General features: G+C 42.4%; 1 protein-coding gene across 1 annotated transcript in view; it reads right to left on the reverse strand.

Annotated features, from left to right (window-relative positions):
• COP1 (COP1 E3 ubiquitin ligase) overlaps window positions 1-20492 on the reverse strand; it is a 126610-nt gene that overhangs the window by 52104 nt on the left and 54014 nt on the right. The window contains 4 exon segments of the mRNA XM_084290703.1: window positions 1940-2056; window positions 8603-8684; window positions 10373-10481; window positions 19278-19421. Coding sequence (XP_084146829.1) covers window positions 1940-2056; window positions 8603-8684; window positions 10373-10481; window positions 19278-19421 — 452 coding nt within the window.

The raw sequence follows: 20492 nt of genomic DNA on the forward strand, positions 1-20492 counted from the left end.
GTGTCCAAAGTGTGTGCATTAATACTGCTTAAAGAAAACAGCTTTTACTCTTCCTTTATGAAGATTAGAGCTCACATGACAAATCACACTATTTACGAGTTATATTACTTCTTTCCATAGACTGAATGAATTTAGTAAACAAGATCATTTGGAACTCATGGAGGAGAAAAAAAATCCATCTCTGCCATAACACATTAAACAGGACAGTGCCTACTTTCATATTCTACACAGAACAAAATAAACTTTTTGCCCTCAATTTTTCAGTTCAAAAATAAAACCACCTTTTAAGACCCCAGGATTTTTAATTTCACATATTTTTTCACATGTGTTTATGGCTGAAAGATCAATTACAATTCCTTTGTGGAAAATCATTCCCATCAGTTCAATTACTCCATGTAATTGTTTCAGCAATCATAGTTAAATATCCATTTTAATTTTTATTTAAAAACTTAATTACCAAGCATCAAGCAGATGTAAACACTTTAAAATTTTATCTGCTGTCTCCCTCCATGTTCTTCCCCAGTGCAAGTACCATTTTACCATCAGCGTTCTCTATATCTCAAAAACACACGTGTAGTCATCTAAAACTTCCAACTAACCCATGGCACTCACTAATGCCTCTTTCCCAAAATAACTTGAAGACAAGACCATTGTGGTTCATCAGGCACAAGCATGGCCTGATGGATAGACACTCTGCTTTCATCTTATGTGCCCTACAGCTCCAAAAATCTTCACAGATTTATCTGTGCCTTGTCTCCCCTCTGCCTTTCAGGTGGAAAGGAATCCCAGTTACTGATTTATCAGGAAGAATTCTGTATTGTGGTGCTATTACATATCTATTTTAATCAGCAGCTGATTCATTTGGAGCTGGTGCTCTCATCTTTCCCTAGAGCCTCTCACAGATAGTCCCTTTCATTCAAATGCTGCTAGTAGGTATTGTAATTCAATTCTATTCTTGCATGTAATTCACTAACCTTCAGCGAGATGCCTGTCAAGCAAGTCAATATTTTACACTCCAACTTGAATCCATTTTTGCAGTGTATCAAAATGCAAATTTATTTTTTCTCTTCTAAGAGTCAAAATTTAAGTAGAACCAGACTGGAAATTGGAACATCTAAATGAAATGGCAAATCAGTGGTTGCAAGAATGTGATCAACATATCTCCCGAAGTCCAGAGATAGCTAGTGCCATCAGAACATCTAGTTACAAGCACATTAAAACTCCCCAAGGAGAAAGGAAATGCAGAGTTGGTTAAACATTTATAATAGGTACCTCTGAGTTTCAGTTGCTGCACGCATAGCACGACACAGTTTCCTCCCAAAGTGATATCTGCTCTGCTTTCAAGTCTTTGTATTATTACCAAAACCTATTTAACCTAAGTGAATAGAAGTCTCACCATGCCTTTCCCATTGACTACTTTAAAAAAAACCACCACACAACATTAACAGAGATGCTTTGCCCAACATAGAAAACAGCCATCCACAGGGACTACAGTTGCAGCTATGGGAAACAAGTACAGCCAATCTTTTACAGCATGCCTCAGGTAAAACCAGTTAAAATTCCCAGTACGGCTTTGTAGCTTTCATAAGCAATGCTATAAATCAGGAAGAACAACTACCATGTTAACATATTAACCTAGCTTCCAGGCTCACAAACCTGAGATTTGCCTGGTAACCTTAGTTACCCCAATAAATACACTCTGACTTGCTTTTGTGAGTTTTTATCTCTGATGGACACCCAAATTAAGAAGTTGGACTGCAGAACAGAGTTGACACTTGAGTATCATTGATGCCTTCTGAGTGACTGCACGCTTGAAGAGGCATTTTAACTGCAAAGACACCTCAGTTCTGGGTACAGCAGCCAACCTCAAGTCTCCTGAAGAAGCAGCTTAAAGCAAAGAAGAAACAGCATTTCTTTCTCAGAAGACCCTTTTACCTACCTGCACAGCCAAAAGCTAGGTGATACCTAGAAGAGGGGCTGAATTTCACACAGCACACATTCGCCTTGGCCTCGATGCTTGCTACTGAATTGTCCAAGTTGGTAGACCACAGCTTCACTAGAGAAACAAAAAGAGAGAAATAAATAAGCAAAAAACAAACTTTATCTGAAAGGTGTAAAACATAGTTCCTTTATATGTAAGATTTTCATGTATAAGATTCTGAACAACCTCAGTTACCAAGATGCTAATGATCAGAAAAGGTCAGATTGCAACCAATGGCTAGTGAGCCTGAGAACACTCAGGTACGTACACATCAGCATCTCCTGTGAGTATGGAGAAGGTCCACATCCCACGCAGCTGAGGGCTTCTTCGGAGCAGGTGACTCAATACATGTTATAATCTTAACATTTAAGACTAGAGGACTACAGATTCATATAATCAAGAGCAGGAAGACTTATGCCCTTTTTGTTCCTTGTTTCCTAGCCTGGCTGTACAGAAGAACTCCATGCTCCAAAGCAGAATTGCTTTGCACAGAATAAATACACCTAATTGTATGCTTAAGCACAGCAAGTAAGAACAACTTGTTTTATTCTCAAGGAACTGGCACAGACAGAAAAGAAATCAGTATGCTAGCTTCCTATGATGATATATTTCCTTAGTACAAAGGACTCTACTGTTTTGTGAGACTACTGTGTGAACATTGATTTAACCACATCATACGGAGTGAGCTCTTCCCCTATGTACTGGCTTCAGGGCCTCCCAGGAAAACCAACAGAAAATACCACAGGCTTTTCAAAATTTAGCTTTCCCCTCCCTCCACAAAAATTTTGAGCATCATTTAACCTTAAAGATGAAGACTGTTAGGTGCTCCCCACATAATGCACCTTATTTTTAAAAGGTGCAGGTGAAACGCTGCCCTCAGTCTGGGCAAAGGGAGCAGCACACTGGCATCAACAGGGTCTGCTACAAAGACTTCAATCAGACAAACATTATCCCTTCCCCCTCTTCTCGATAAGGGGGTTGTGTAACACTTGAGTGTCATGAACAGCATGCTGAGGAGTAGGCAGAGCAAGATAGAGGCTAGAGCTAAGGACTGAACATGCAGGAGCTACCCAAAGGCTTAATCCTTTAAACAGCTCCAAGAACTGCTTGGGCTTCTTCAGATCTGTAGCCAACGGGTCCTCTGCCACCTTTTGAGAGAAAGCTCACTTTGGAGGTGAAGGAGTGAGCAAAAATGGCAGAAAGGACCAGGAATAGTTTCCCCAGTGTTTATTACCTCAATAAACAAATGAGGTAATAAGTAGCCTGACTGCACGTCCTCCCACCCTTAGAGTGCTCCTCTATGCCTCCTCTCGGCCATTCGTTCCCTGGAGCTTTGAAGGAGAAGCAAGACTTCCACATGGATTACTCAAACATGTTTTAGACAAGGTTTTACACAAGGAAAGGGAGGAACATTGGCAGGTTCATTCTAAGGCACCTTTTTTTTTTTTAAAGTAGTACTGCCAGCAACAGAACACAACAAGACTGTGCTGTTTCTGACCATATGTAGGAGAATGGCTTCAAGAATGAAGGAAATACACGACTGCTCAGAGTGCACCACTCAAGCTTTTTAAAATACAGCCCTGCTGGCATCTGACAGCTGCCTGGAACCATTATAAAGCTGCACACAGATACCAGAAACAAACACTGATGCATGCTGTATTTGCATATAACTATTATGTAAAATTCAATGAAAACAGCCCCCAACCTGTTGCTGGATTTTCAGAAATAAATCCATCCTTATTTACCTGAGCTATAATACAGCTCTAGCTACATTTCTAAATGAAACAAACAGCCTTACAAGCATAGCTTAAGATGCTCTCTGCTCCCAAGTGAGACTGGATGATATACCTCCCCCAGTGTGTTTCTGCTGGGGGGGGGAGGAGGGCAGCAGAGAAATATAGAGCCAGGAAAAAGATAATTTGGCACAGTAGCAAAACATCAGTATTTTGCTTTAATGAACAGAGATGTTCAGTCTAAGTTGCAGTGGCAGTAGAGGACAACACGTTTAGGAAAGTGACAGCATAGGGAGCAAATAAGGTTGTGATTAGAGGATGCTGGCAGACAATACTGCTTAAACCTGAGGTGTGCAGGGAGGTTAAATGTTCTCACCATCCAGAGCACCGTTCTGCCCAAACCTAGGACTGAAAACACACACTTGCCTTGGAGCCTTCTATCTACTTATCGATACTTAAAGCTCTGTCCAAAGCGGACAAGTCTCTTCTTGACACCACCTCTCCTCTACTAAACAAATGGCCGTTGGGTCTCAGTTCTGTGGCAGAAGCTAATTGAGGGCTACGCTGCAACTTGGCTCATTTTTGGTTCAAGTCTTCAGGTCATAAGCTCAGCCATTTACCCTGGTGAAGAGACGACCTGTGTGTTCAAAGCCATCATAATATTCGTTACCACTGACAGACACAGATTAGAGTCTGCAGCAATTTCTGTGATCTAACTGCTGTGGGATACGCTAAGCTCCAATTATATCTTAGTCAGTGCCATAAAAAAGGATATATGCGACATCTAACAACGCATAATGAAACTTGTCAAGTTTTACCTGGAACTGTCCATTATTTTTGCAAAAAGAACTGACAGGTTAATAAAGCATAATTCATAAGGGTAGAGTTTATTTGCTGTAGCTTTCAGCAATTTTGCTGAGGTCGAGGCAATAATTATACAACACACAGATGTCTTTAACACTTAGAATTGTGTAAATGAGGCAAACAACCATCTGAGATTGACTATTTCTAAAACACATGTTCCCAAAGTGTATGTCTCCTAGTATTGCTGTTACTGACAGATACACCTCTGTGGCCAAGTGTCCCTTCACCAAAAAAATAAGATGCTGCCTCTTAAAAAAAAAAAAAAAAAAAAACTCCCCCCCTTTAAAAAGTGTCAGTCTTTTCAATATTCTTTTTATTGGGTTGGAGCTTTACACCAAGCGTGTCAGTTTATAAATTCATCTTCCATAGCTCAGTTCTGTGCCCCAGCACTGACTGAAAGAGGTGTAATGCCTGCACTGCTGCGGTAGCCAAAGGGGTCGATGTACCCAGCTGCCACGCTGAAGTCGAGCAGGAGCACGGTGTAAACTCAGGACTGTTAGCAGGCAACGACTTCACAGCATCCCTCATTGTTCACACAAAGCATAAGTCAGTCAGTCAGGTATCTTGGTTGCCACTTTAACCATCAGCATCATCTTGACCTTTTGAGGCACTCCCTGTTGAATACGACCCTCAAATCTCCAAGAAATTATTGAACCGCTATTAGCCAGGAAAATGAACAGACAAAGTTCAGCCTGATATTTTAAGAGCAGTTAAAGCAGCAGAAGCTGAAGGAGCTAGCTACCTTTGAAAATGAAGCACCAACGCTCTGAACATCCTCAAAGCTGGGGTGCAAACCCTGACATGCAGCTCCCAGCAATGCTGCACTCTTTCACGAAGCCAGCTCAGCAACCAAATTCATGGGTATTGTGAAAAATAGGTGCCGGTAATGCAGCTGTGGTCTCATTTACCAAGGCTGCACAGAAATAGTTCTCCCTTTTTGCAATGCAATAGTTACCTGCATTCCTCCTTGCCACGAGTCAAGGAAAAGTAACCTCCCACTGCAGCTCTGAGCCTTCAGGTGCTCCTGTTCTGCTCCACCTCTCCATTTTGTGCTGGTAAGAGTGAAGGGACTACAGCTAACAAGTGACATAAAACCAGGACTCTTCCTTTAGTTTCTCAAAGTTGCCTGCATTTCCATGTGTTTCGGAGAGCTTCAAAGACATCAGAAGAAAGAATAGGTGCTTGACTGCTCCAGAATTGGTCACTACCCTAGGGGAGGTTGAAATTCTACCCACAGGGCATTAGGTAATATCTTGCTCTCACTGTCTTGTGTCCTAACTTCACCCCAACCAGCAAACTGCATTCCTGGTCTGGAACAGAGAGCAATACTGGATTAGGAAACAGCTGCAAGTCTGCACTGGCTCCAGCACTACCCCAACCCTTTGATACTGATTGTATGCCTTCACAGAACTAAACCTTCTCCGCTGAAATAGCACAGCTTCACCTTTTCCTCCTTATGGGAGGAATCATTTTTCCTGCTATTACCAGAAACATATAAGAACTGAAATTAAGACCACGCACTTTCCCCAAACTGCTCATAGCACAAGTAAACATTTTAATTTGCTCACTGCTGCCTCATGGGCTTACACTTTGGATCTCCAGGGACATACTCGACTACCTTTGCCCCTTTAAAAGGGAAGGGGGTGACAACCATAGATAAAAATGAGGTTTTCATGCATGCAGTTATTCCAAATACAATAATGCTTCTATGCTCTCATTATCTGCTATTAAAGTACAAAGACCTTTCACAAATAAACATCCCGGATCATCTTCAACTAATGAACATGATGCAGGACCCAAGAATACCCAAGGATGTTGTTTCCAACTATATCAGAAGCATTTTATCCCTTGTGATACTCTGTTCATCAGCACCCCCTTTGCTGTGTATGAGCCATGGCAGAGCCCGTTCTGAAGCCCTGATGATAGGATTATTAATCTAAAAGCTCCTTTCCCAACACATGTCTACTGAGCACACCGAGTGCTTTAAAAATTAGCCTCTAACTTGAAAAGACTGAGAAAAGACAAGCAGATACGCAGGCATGCAGGAAGAACTGGCAAGGCTGTCACTTTTTTGCTGGCTTGTCCTGATCACTTGACAAGAAAATTTTATGCCCATGCTTTCCAGGGAAGCATGAAGAGATTAGCTCCAATTGCTCTGGTCACACCAGTATCTATCAACACTGAAATTTCTTGTTAGAAAGCCCAGTGCAGCAGCCTCATACAAGCAGAGAGGTAAAAGAACAGGAAGGTTACACAGCTCTTATATTTCCCACCAGACACTGTACCTGGCCAAACATGCCCTTAATGCATATTCAGAGCTGGCCAGAACAAAATTGAGCACTCATTAAGGTAAGCAAACAGATTAAAAAATATAAGTTAAGCAGACTTATAAGTTCAGACAACTTACAAATGTGAGGAAAAAGTAGCACTTAACTCTTTCAGTATGATGACTGAGATGGAAGTTGGACTCCAGAGTCAGTTTGATTTGGGTGTTTGCTGCTGTTGCTCTGTACCTTAAAGACTTAAAAGCTGTGCTTATTTCAAACACTCACAGAACTCCATTTGTCTCCAGTTGCTTATTATGTATGCAAATCACAGGCAAACCGTGGTAGGAGCAAAGGATAAAATGTTCTAGGCCAATTCTGCTCACCAAAACCCCGGTGTACCTTCAAAAGACCTTCATGGATTGAAGTGTGAGTTATGTCGATTTGCAAACGCTGCTACAGTCATTTCTAAGGAAATACTACACTTTTAGAAACTATTACTGAAAAAGTGAACTGTTAAACTAGAGACAAGAGCTCTGCTTGCAGCTGGCTTTGCAGGACAACTTGTTAACATGCTAATAAGTGTGTGTCTACCTGGAAGATAAGCTTTTTCAAATGCATAGCATGAGGGGGGGAGCAGAGCGATGGAAAGGCTGATAATTTACAAGGTGAATGTTCACTCACTGTACTTAAGCACAGAGAAAACTCTCCACTTCAACCAGAAGGAGGCAAGTGTATCAAAAACATCTAAAAAGCACCTTAAATATAAAATAATCATTAAAGCAATGCTGTAAATGAAATTACCAATGACATGAAGAATGTCAAATGTATTTGAAGAATACTAATGCAGTTTTCTTTTGAAACAGAATTTAAAAGCATTCTGCACAAGAAAGGTTTTCAAGGTTTAATGGATATATAAAATTTATCATTTCAAAGCAGACCATGAACAGCTCTGTCCAGAACTGTATTAGCCCATCTAGGAGAGCTCATCCCCAAGGACTATGAAAGGGACTCTACAGCTCCTGCTGCTTAATAACTAAATTTGATCTTGTAAACACATTACAGATGAAATCTTGTTCATTAGGGATGAAGAACGTTACGTATTCTTCAGTGCTGTCTTTATTAGTTTCCTACAGCTTCTTAGGAAAGGAAGATTTTCCTACCAGTATGTTGGGAAAAGGCTCCCTTAAAGGATCTCCAAAAGCCCTTCGACAAATGGGCCCTGGAGCACAGAAGTTGAGAGCTTGTCCCAGCGCTCCCATTCAGTCCACGGCCCAGCTCCATTAAACTCTTAGAAACACCCTGCACATCATGAAAGCAAGAGGCTTCCTACCACGCACAATCTTTAACATTGAGAAATACAGGTAAAAATATGCCTTCTGCTGTTTAACTTCTGCTTTTTCACCGAAAACTGAATTTGTGAAATACAAATACACGCTGCTCTTTTAAAAGGCCCCAAGGCTTTAACTCAACAAGCTTAACTAATGTTAAAACACATTTTGCTTTGTTTAGTGATTTGGAAAATGCTAGAGAGCATACTACCTGAGAATTGTGAACATCATACCAAGAAATCTTAATCCAAACAAAGCCTCTCTTTCTCTAAGTTCTGAACAGTTTGGGAATATCTTGACACATTACCACATCAAGTACAATATCGAAGGCAGCTGAGGGATCAGCTACTTGAAATATCACATTTTTATGCCTCAAAGGGAATACACAAAGCACAAGCCTTCTGCACAGAGATGGGGAAAAAAAAATACCTTTTGCATCATCAGAGCCTGAAGCCAATAGTTTTGGGTCCATCAAGTTAAAGTCAACACTCCAGCACCTTTTTTCATGTTCCTGTTTAGAGAAAAAAAATATTGCATGGTAGTGAGTTGTAATCTGATAAAATAGTAAGAGAAAAATGCATGCTGTTTGGTATAAATCATCAGGAGATTCCTGGCCAGAAAACTTTAGTATATTTAGCAGTTTCTCAAGAAAAGCCTTTTCTCCCAGACAGACCAATGCTTGTATGGCATGCCAGACATGCCATGAAAGAAGACAACAGCAGAACAGCAATTTTGAAAGCTAAAGCCAGTTTTTATTTTTGTTTATTTTTACTTTTGTTTTTAAATCTTGAAGCAATATTGAGTTCAGGAAATAAACGTTAAAGATCTGTTTTCCCAGCACAGTTTAGCTGCTGTTCCATTGCGTGCTGCCAATTATTGTAGTAGAACACAGCTATATCTCCTTATAATGATTAAGATGCGTGTTCATAAGCCATTCCAAACACCTCTTCTCCGGAAGTCCTGGAAATCCCTACCTTCCTATTCAATTGGGAAACAAAACTTCTGGTGTCTAATCCTGTTTTTCCAAATGCATACTTATAAGCCTACTCCTCCCCAAAACACAGAAGAGCTGTATCTGCTATGCTGGCATATCCCACGTGGAAGCAAACCACTGCATTGAATAAACCTTTGTACAGGCCAGCAAGACAATAACATGAAAAGCTCACCAGGATAAAGTCACTAAAGGATTTCTAATACATGTGAAGCAGATGTCACTGTGTATGCCTTTAACTATGTAAATCCAAATACAAAAAATTCCAGTGATCTGATAAAGAAGCAAAATTAGTTTGTTTTAACACAAGCAACAGCTGGTCCCATCCAGGCTCATTATTCAGTCTTAAAGAAATGCAAAAGGCATTTGTGAGGAAAACAGACAAGATTTTGTCCAGTATAATTTGTTTTTAATTGAGATACGCAGAGGATTAATGAAAACAAGCATTATAAATGGCTAAAACACAACAAAAGAATAAACAAAGCCTTAAGTAGGAATTAAAACTTAATTGAACTGTCAAGAAAGGAGAACTGAAGGCTAGCCTGCAGTTCATTGCCACTGACCACTTTCAATGCAGTATTCTACCTACGCAAGACCCTGCAGCACTTCCAACCTCTCCCTGAATGGGCTGTCTTTTCTTCCAGCAGCCTCCTTGGTCTGATCACAGGGCCTCACTGCTGAGCTCAGTCCACTTCTGCGCACGCACTGCTCTGCTGAGCACAGAACTCCATCAGGAAGCCTTCTGCCTACTGGTCCCTTCTGCCAGACTTACCAGTTGCACCTGCATCTTGCTCTTCTGCTTTACAAGCACCTGCAACAGCAAATCACTGCAGGATTTTACAGAAGGCTTTTGACAAAGACAGACATGGAACAGGTACGGAGAGAGAAAAAGAGAGGTTTCTAAAGAAAGGCAAGACAAAAGTTCAAGAAACTCATTTCTCCCTGTACAGATTCCCTGCCTGTGAGCAGCAGCAAGAAAACATCAACCATTTCATGCCTGTAACAAGAAGATATAGGTGACTCCTTCAGAGGACTACAGCTCCATAAAGCTGTATGGATGAGCCATTTGCCAAACAGAAGCACAATCTATTTTGCCTCGTGAAGCTTGTAAGCCTACTGCTGAAGAAAAAGCTGCATCTTAGCCCTAACACTGCTCCCCTGACACGGTCTATAGCATGGAAAAGTGTTGCTCACTGACTGTACATTACCTGGTAGACCTTGGATCTTTGTCCTGTGAATCCATCCCACAGGATGACGGTGCCTTCATAGTCGCTGCTGGCTAGCAGGTTCTTGTGGTAACTACTCCAGCTGATACAGCTAAAAAAAGAGACACAGTCAGTCTTACCTTAAATCATACCTTACAACAAAAAAATCATGCTTGCAATATGTCAGTCAGTCTCTTTGCACAATGTTCAACAAGGGATGATCTTGAACGTCTTTTCCAACCTAGATGATTCTATGATCTGGTCAGTCACTTCACTGAAACATTTAAGAGGTGACAAAACCAAAACTCACCAGAAACATAGCAAACCTTCCACCATGAGCTAAAAGAAAAGCTTTACTTGCTTGAGTGATGTCAGTTGCTCCAACAGGAAATACTAGGATTTGGTTGGTTTTGTTTATTTTAAGATACATCCATCTCTAATAATGCTGTTGTTCTGCTGCTTGAATTCCACAAAAAGCTCAGAGCTCAGGGTTTGATGACTTTGTCTCTTGCCAAGAGCTACTACTTTTTTTATCATTACCACAAGGATAACTACTTGCCTAGCAGAACCTATACACGCAGAACATATAGCTGCATGGAGGACAAACCAACCCCTCTCCCTACAACATACCCAACAGCAAACACATACCTACACGCACAATGAAAGCCTGTGACTTCTGACAAAGTACTTTCAGCTATCTGCACGTGGGGGGAAGCCCCCTTCCAATTGAGAAGGGAACAGCAGTTTAGGAGATGTTTCTTACCAGGAAGGATGTTGCATGGCTTATACTTTAAACTGAATTAAGTGGCTATGTAAAACTAAGCGACAATTCAACTGACAAACTCTAACTGCTAGCAGACAAAACAAGCGCAACAATACTGCCAAGTCACATTCAGACTGTTCTGGCACTATGCCTCCACTCTGCCTCCTGAAAATCTGACAGAGGTAAGCAAATTTGTAATACTTGTTCACCAATTTTTGGACCATCTGGCACAAAAGCACGCCAGTTGGTATCAACTGTGATGCATGTAGCAGAAACTGAACTGACAGAGCCAATTCACGCAGGTCATCAAACAGCTCTGACACAGTTAACTAGATTATGGCAGCCTTAAGGCCAAGTTTTAACCAACAATAATGCTGGAAGTCCACGTTCCTGTAACTTTTTAGTAATCCTTCGATTAGTGCAGCCACGCTTTGAAGTCCAATGTAGTTACATGGAATCCCTAAGGAGCATTTTCACCTTGGCAAATTCTTGGTTCCACTAAACACTTGCATCCTGTTTTCCTTAGGAGTCAGGCACTTGCAGAGGGGAAAATCCTTTTCCTTTGTTAAGGCAGTTTAAAAATATAAGCACTATTGTTCTTTGATTAGCTGAATAACTACAAGCAACTCTGGTGTCCTATTCCTGACCATTCTCTAGCTTACTGGGGCATGAATATAACTTTGTAATTACAGGGGGACTATGAACACCAACTGCAGTCACAACTGATTGCTACATTGCTATGGCACAAACAAGTTTCTTTGATGTTCTGGAGCAGCTGAGTAATGGGAGGCAAGAAACTCAGCTGGTTTCTAAGAGAAATTTGAAGAGAGATATTTGAAGAGATGTGTGAAAAAAATAACGCGCTGTTGGTGCTCGTATCAACGGGAAACTTCACCGGGTAATCCAAAAGACTTCCAGCTCTGACATGCTCTGTCTGTAAAAGTTACTCCAACTTAAAACACAAGACCAAGTCATCCAACAGTCCCATTTTCCCACAAGTCTCCCGCACCACTGTGTGATGCTTGGAAAATAATTTCAGGACCTTCCTTCCCCCATGCATCTTGGGAAGCTTGCTTTATGGAAATGGCCACACTTCTGCCTGTGCCCACACCTCCCTACAGCTCACATACTTGCACACTGTTTTCTCCTAACAGCCTCTATTGTTTTTAAAGCTTTGCTTTCAAAAGTTTGAAAGTTTTACTTACCCAATAAAATCTTTACCTTGTACCATCAGCTGAAGAGAGCTGAGGTGACACAGTTTAGGTAGTGCTTCTCCTGGTTTCACATCTTCCAGAATAAGTCATTAATTAGAAAGGGTTAGTGTCACCTCACCTTGCAAGTTCAAGGTTGTCCCCAGAGTTAGCACTAGGATCACCAGGAACCCATCACTATGTTGATGCTACCACCTTCAGGTGCCCACAGAAAAGCAGGTCTTGAGTCTGCCATTTACTGGAAGCCTCGCTCAGAGGCTCAGGGGGCTCCCTGAGGACAGGTGCAGCTGGCAGGCACTGCTCGCCAGGACTAGGAGATTAGGAGATGAGGAGATGAAGGCTGCAGCAGTCCAGAGATAAGAGATAACCACACCTGACATCTGCAGCCTCCGTCCCATACGTAGGACAGCTGACCACTGATGGAAGGAGAAGTGGTTCAGAGCTCTACAGCTACAGCACAAGGCCCTGGGCTGGGAGAAACCTCCAAGTAATAGCGGGGGTAAACAATGCACTAGACATTTATCTGCTTAAAGCTGTTCCCCTGCCCCCTCACCTCCACTTGAATCAGGGCTTCAAGGAGACAGCTGAAGAACGAAATACTGAAGTTCAGCCATAGATGAGCAGCCAGAATATAACACAGGGCCAAGTCCCAGAGAATGCACTCCTCTATCCAGACAGCAGTGAGAGCACATCAGGCAGGCGGAGAGAAGGGGAGATGTGCTGGTGCCTGGCTGGTTAGGGGATCTGTGCTAGGGGAGCACGAGAGCCCTGTCTGACCTGCAAGAGAGAGCTAGGAAATGCAAAATAAACTATGCAGAGGGTAATAGTATCACTGGATCTTGCAAAAAAAAAAAAAAAAAAAAAAAGTCAGCCCTAATGATGAAAATTCAGAACTATTAAGTGTGTAAAAAAAAAAAACCTACAGTGTAACAGTGCTGTCTGAGACGTGCTAGATCTGAGGATGTAAGTAATGTCAAGTTTATAGGGAGAAGTAATATGTTATCAGATCAATCGATACCGATGGAGAAAAATGAAGGCTTTCTGTGCCCAAAAGCACATTTATTAGACTTAGCGCAGCGAAGAGCAGGCTGTGTGTTCTGCACCACCTAAGCCTGCTGGTGCTAACAAGGGGTTAATGCTCACTTGGAAAGCATTTGTAGGTAGAGTGAGACAGGGAAAATGGGAACTGACAGGTGAAAAATGTTTGGGGATTTGCAGCGACTAAGTGGTTCAATTAACACCTTTTAAGTCACACACACCATAAATCTTTCATTTTTAAGGAATATGATTAAAGGATCATAATAAGACAAAACCAATCCTGTTCCACCTCTCTGCTTTAATTCTTCCCTCATCACCTGACTCTCTGCAAAGTCTGAAATTAGAAACGTTCTCCCTGACACTGCAGTACTTAAGCTTCTTTATAAGTTAAAGCCTCAAAAGTAACTTTTTGTAGAGCACAATTCAGGGTTGGATCAGACAGAGGGGGGCTCCCTCTCCAGGTAAAGGACACTTACCTGATCATTCGCCCTATTAAAATGAAAAACAAGCTGTTCTGCACACCCCTACCCTGACTGCCCCATGGTTGTATTCTCTGGCATCTGTGACAGTACAGAGCTGAATAAAAAAAAACAGCTGTCCTGTGGCTGGGACATTGCAGTGTCTCTCTTTAATGGGGCTTCTCTGGGATGTACAGAGGGCTGGATAGTACTGCAGTGTTCCCTTCTGTGGGGGCACAGATCTCTCTTCCTCGCCCAACACGGGGGATTTTGATGAAACCTGCAAAGCCTTTATCTTCTGGTGCGTTAGTAAGGTGTTATCATGGGTAACAAATTGGGTAAGACTCAGAAGCGTATAGGTAAGCAAGATGGAGACAGGGAAAGGAAAAGGTGAAGGGAGATGGACCAAAAATGCAGCTTCCTCAGTCCTCAGATGAATTAAGCACCAAAACCCCAGAGCACGTAAAAACAACCTTTTGCAGACAACCTGCAGCCACACACAGGGTTAAAAAAAATGAAATATGGATGCTGTGAGGTATGATACAAGAGATAGTTACCTAAGGTTGAGACAATGCATAATAAAAAGGGGTTGTTGCATAATGAAAAGGGGTTATGCAAGGTCAGCTGTTATTTTAAACACTAGTAACCATCCTTTTCAGTTTTTGTTTTGTTCTTCAATCCAGAAACAGTGCAACAGCTGCACCCCAGCCATCTACCTTGCTCTAATTTCTGGCAGCTTTATTTCCTAGGAGATTAGCTGGGAAAAACGCTACAAGCAGGTCTCAGTGTTTCAGCAGTGGGTGATTAGCTCTCATTCTCCTAACCTCATCATCAGACCTGGACACACGGAAATCCCGACCCCAGGAAGATTTCTGTTCATCTCATTCAGTGACACAAGGGGGCTGGCTCAGTTAGTGCTGCCAGTCATGCTGCTGTTCCTTCCATGAACCAGTGCTTTTATGGCTGAAAGGTCTCAAATCCAGGATCAAGTTAGCAGGTGTCAACAGCCCCTCTGGCAAGTGACCTAAACAGAGTTAAAGCTTTTAATAAGGCATAGAACTGCTGTGGTCTGATGTGCTTCTGAGTGCCAAACGCTTGGGATCCAGTCTATTACTATGAGTCAACTGATGCTCAGTCATTTTACAACAGAAATGCTTTTAAGGGAATAATCCATTACTGGCAAGGAGCATCCATGTAGCAATGCTAACCAAATACTTCAGAGACATGCAGAATTACACCATCACAACAAGTGTTTAAGGACATTTTTTTTTCCCCCTAATCAATCCAAAGGAAGTGTTTTGTAGGTTTAAGAGGAATAGTTCTGCAGAACAACTACTTCATTTCACTCCAAAATGAGGCAGCTACTCTGGAAACTGGAATTAATAGAAGTTGAGTGCATACTTTTTATAGCCTGTTTAGTGTTACATGTTTTCTGCAGTGGAAATACAGACGTCCAACAACCATTTGTGAAGTTTTTCAGCATAAAGAGTTCATACCTCTCCAAACAGCAGACCGAACTGAAGAGCGCCATGCTGAGTTGTTGACTAATTTAAAACTTAATGTTGGGAAGCGAGTGACATTTTAAAACCTGACAGCAACGTGCCCATGAACTGCTATTAGGCTAGAGCAATCATACGTTTGATTTACTGACACCAAAAAATGAGAACAATAAAATACTAGCAGCCTGCTAAAGAGACCTTCTGATGCTTTGCTTTTACTGCAGTCGACTAAACAGATGCAGCTGATTTGGGAGGTTTGGGTAACATCTATCACCGAAGTACAGGTGCTGCAAACACACAGCAGTGGGCATGCAGAATATTAAACACGTATTTCAAAGGCGTGTTTACCTAACCGCACTTGCACATCACCTATTATAGATTAACAAGGCCTAAAGCTTATTTCTTTTACCTGAACGCTAGCTTTCCTGTTTTTGTGTTTGTTTTTTTTCCCCCCTCCTGCAACCTATGGTAAGCAACAATTCTGCTTCTTCAATAAATCCCAGGAGAGCAGCAGCTCGCTGTTCACCCTGTCCCTCTTTTCCCCTACCACCCCGTGCTCTGGGGTGGGGGGGAGCTGCAGATTATCGCCTGCCACTGCCAGGGACACCGCAAATCACAATTAGCTCACAGGGTGCTGTTTATAGCTCCTACACAATGCCAGGATTTGCTTCTTGCGCTGAAGCTATGAATCTGTAAATGGGATTTTTATGAGGATTTGTGTGTCAGCTTGTGTTTTTCCTGGAAGCTTCTGCCTCTGTCATCCCCGGGGGACGTGGCGCGCATTTACCAGAACACTGACACACCAACTTCCTCCCCATTCTTAAAAATAAAGATCAGAAAGCTCAGCAGATGATGAAAAAGGAAGGTATTTAAGAAGCTGGTGGGTGTAGAGAGGGGGCTGGAAAAGAGGAAGAAAGGCTCGGATACAGCTCCAGGCAAGCCTGCAGCCCAGCACTGCCTGTGCAAAACCAGAGCCTGCAGCAGGCTCCGTGCTGGGCTGGTGCCAGTGGTGGCCGGGCAAGGGCTTCCCCGCAGCTGCATCAGGACAGCGGGCTTGCTCCCAGCCCTCCAGTGCTCTCACAGACATCCCTCAGTGCCACTGCTCCCCCGACAGTCGTGTCACCGACGTAAGCAGTAGCGCCTCGTGCTCCAGCATCACCGCCTGGAACGAGGTTAACCAGGATCCACGCAGGGCGAGCATCCCCTGATGTCTGTCAGGAAAGCAAAGCCGCCTGCAGAGAGGGGAAGGGACCCTACAAGCCGTGCTGCTGTCACATGCCAGCTATGACAGAGCACGTCACCAGATCCCAGATGTGTGCTGTCCCCACGTCTCTGCAGGACGTGCCCGGGACAGGCTGAACATCCTCAGCTGTCTGTAGAGCACCACACCAGCAGCTAACACTGTCTTGAGCAAGCTCATTTTATTTGCTTTCTAAATGGCCTCCTAAAAACAGCCGAGAACTTGAAGCTTTCCACAAGGCAACCCTACGACAAATGGGTTTTTGAATGGCAGCATACCGGGGTCCAACCAAGGTCCAAAAATCCAACCAAGATCTTCAGCAGAATCCCCAAGAGATAGCGGGGGAGAGATGTACCGCCCACATAGCACTACAAGAATACACCTGTCCCTGGCATCAGAAAGGGCACTAGCAAGTAGTCAGAATAAGCCTTTGGAAGATCCCGTACCGCCACCCGAATTAAGATCAAACAGCTTTAAGCCAAGGCTTTCTACAAGCAGGCTCCACTTGTTTGGTTTTTTACTACAACCCAGGCACATTTTCAGCATATTGCAATATTCCCTAACACAATTACTGTCTTCCTATATAAGTTTTCCCTCAAGCTATGCCACCTCAGAATAGCAAATTATTATACTCTTTTACACTGTGACAGCGAGCCACAGGACCAGTGACTGGCAGCACAGCTAATGGATATAGCAAGGATGCATTTGAGTGACAGCCTCACTTTATTTGTCAAAACCAAGAGCACCCACATGCAGAAGGAAGGCTGATATAATGTGAAGGTGCCAATGGGAAAGAAAAAGAAAAAAAGCATTTCCTGGGACCAATGAGCGAAACTAGAGCAAGGAAACGAAGAGGACCTTGTCCACCTCCGCTGAGGCAGGCTGTCAGAGGACAATACATTTAGCATCATTGTATATTTTTATATATATGTGCATAGAATTTGAGAAAGAGAAGTGTTGAACGCAAGCAGTGTCTTGTCTGGAGCGCAAAGCTGACAGGAGTAACATCACTGGATGCGGTGATGCAGCTCTGCGCGCCAGTGACTGCCGGGGAAGGCAGAACAAACAATTACCTAACGCCTGGCAGGGCTGTCGGGGCAGATTCCTATCAAATGTGAAGCAGCGAGTTCAGAAGTAGACTCAGAAGGAAATACGGAGTTCATATTATTTTCCCTTTCTAATTAAGGCAAGAGGTATTAATCAACTGCAAGATTGTTCCATTATTCTGCTCTTCTCTTCAGAATAACGGAGCTGAGCAGCATGAACTGACTATATTTGCTCCAAAAAAAAGCAGAGCGTTTCACAAGTCCAGCAAAACAATCTCCATCAGCAATATGGCTTATCAATACAAGTTCCTCTCGTACTGTTTATGTCCATCTCCTCACAGGCAATAAATCAGAGGGGGGAAAAAGACAGTTGAAAGAGACTGGCATAAATACCAATGCCATGAAAAGAGAGCAGGCAAGAATGAAGAAAGCCAGTAGTTGATTAGAAAAGGCTCATTCTAAGCAAAAGGGTGCATTTAAATAAATGCAAACTGTATACAAACACAGGTGCACAGGGAGAGAGCCTACTACATTTGTATGCTGCCTAGTCCATAATGAACACCTTCACTCAAATAGAGAAATCTGGAAAGCTAGTCCCTAAGTAGTTGTATTTACATCTTCTCCTCCATAAAATACACATATACAATAATCAACATAACCAACAGAAGCGTGACTTATCTATCTTATGGAACATATCAAGTACAAAATTATTCTTTTATGCTATAAAGCAGACTTGCAAACATTATTATTCTTGTTGTACACCATTTTATTTTAGTAGAAGCTGGACTTACATAAATCTGTTGCCTACACTTTTGCAGGTGCTTTACTGTTTTAAAAATGTAGAGTACTGTGTAAAAACAAACGAGTTCAGGAGTGCTGAAGTTTTCTCTTATAGCACGGGATTGGTTTGATTGCCTATATTATTTACCTTTGAACTGTAACTGAATTTTTGAATTAGGCCTTTAAGTTACATTAGTTGGATTCTTTCAATTGAAATTCTGGGGTGGTCTATAATTTCTTTGACTTGAATCATCTAAAAAGATTAGAGATCTGGTTGACAGTTAACGATAGAAGCACAAAGCCAAAAATCAAGCGAAGTCTTTTCCCAAAAGCTCAACATAAGGAGGCTCAAACACTACTTCAAGCAGATATAAATTCATCGGCAGAAGGTGCACATGAGGCACGTTTCTTGAGGACTAGCAGCTTCTTAGCACAATGGAAAGGATCCAGTCAACAAAATGAACAGAGCATGAAAGAACTGGTGGCTCTTATGAAGAGCCAGGGACAAAAGTTATCTTTAGATAAGCTCAGTCATTACCTGTAGCAGATCCACTACTCTGGTTTTACTCTGCTTTTAACCAAGTGCGTATCCAAGAGCATTTACAAGGAACATGAAGACAGTTCACTACCATATGCCCCTCTTACTGCCTGAACACCTGGGCCTGCTGTTCCCTTGGATGAGCCTGGCATACCCAATCCTTTGTGCCACCACCACCTTGTCCCACTCAGAACTTGAAGCAAGCTCTCTACCAGCTCCTGCTTTCCACCCTTCCCTTCCCTGCCAAACATTACTGAAATGAATGAAGAAAGCAAAACAGCCACTAGACAAAATAAAAAAGGCGATTCGAGTGTAAATGCAAAGTCAACACCTACCTGATTTTGGAATTACAGGTCATTTCATTCTCAGGGTAGTGAATATCCACTGCATCCTGAATGACTGTACCATACTCATAGACTTTAATCTTCTTTGTCACCCCAGCAATGGCAAAGTAGTCACAGTCTCGGTCAAACTCAATACTAGGGAAAAAAAAGCACAGATTGAGAACCATGCCACACAAGACATGCACTTAGCAGCAGGGTATTTTACCATCTGAACCTTCAGTTTGGCAGAGCTGACGATCATGATCCTTCTGAAGAGTGCAGTTAGCAAAGACCCCATTCAGAGCACCTTAGAAAGGTCTGGCAAACAGTTTTCTTGCTCTCAGGCACCATCTTCTAATCCCCTCCAAGTGCACATACATTTTGATTTACAAATTAACTTTTGTTCAGGTGCTCTAGAAGTTTTTACAGTTCAGCTACACCAGCTACATTATACAGCACCTGAACATCAAAGCTGACAGCTCACCCTGGAAACATGCTTAAAATTCAGCTGTATGGTCTTTGAAAACAAGATGCTATGGGATAACTGCCAATTAATTTCTTTTGGTTGCATTGCTCCATCCCTTAGCTCTTGTATACAGCAGCTTAGTGAACTGTAAGTGTCAATGCAGAGTAAATCAGTACTTGTAGAGAAAGGCCCTCTAAATTCCCTAAGCAACAACAAAGGGCTAAAATGCCTATCATCGATACTGTAAAACACTTGCACACTATGACTTCCACTTAGGGTTGCTCTTGGAAACATAGGCACTTACTTTCTTGAACTGCAGGGCAAGTTTGTAATAGATATCAATGAAGTTGCAAGTAAAAGCAGTCACCTCATAACAAAGTTAAGCTGCAAATGAGAAAAGCCTGGGGTTGTACATGACACACATCTGAGAGGGATGCAGGCAGCAGGTTATACAGAGCTCGCGTCATTGCTACTTTCACAGCTTGCAAGGGCTCGAGAGAAATCCATTAAACATCCAGTAGCCAGAGAAGTAAACCTGCTTTCTAGAAGTAGCTCCTTATTCTGAAGGAGCCTGAGGTTCAGCAGGAGGGATGCCTGCAGACACCTATCAAAAATTTGCTGCTACTCCTAGAAAGTGGTTGGGTGCAGCATTTGCCCTCAGTCCCCAGGTTGCTATGATGGGGTGCCAGATCTCCTCAAATCTCTTGACGAAGCAATCTTCTACTACTTCCACAGATCCCTCTTGGGCCTTACCCACTCAG

The sequence above is a fragment of the Netta rufina genome, assembly GCF_964035555.1.
Source record: "Netta rufina genome assembly, chromosome: 8".
NCBI classification, from domain to species: Eukaryota; Metazoa; Chordata; class Aves; order Anseriformes; family Anatidae; genus Netta; species Netta rufina.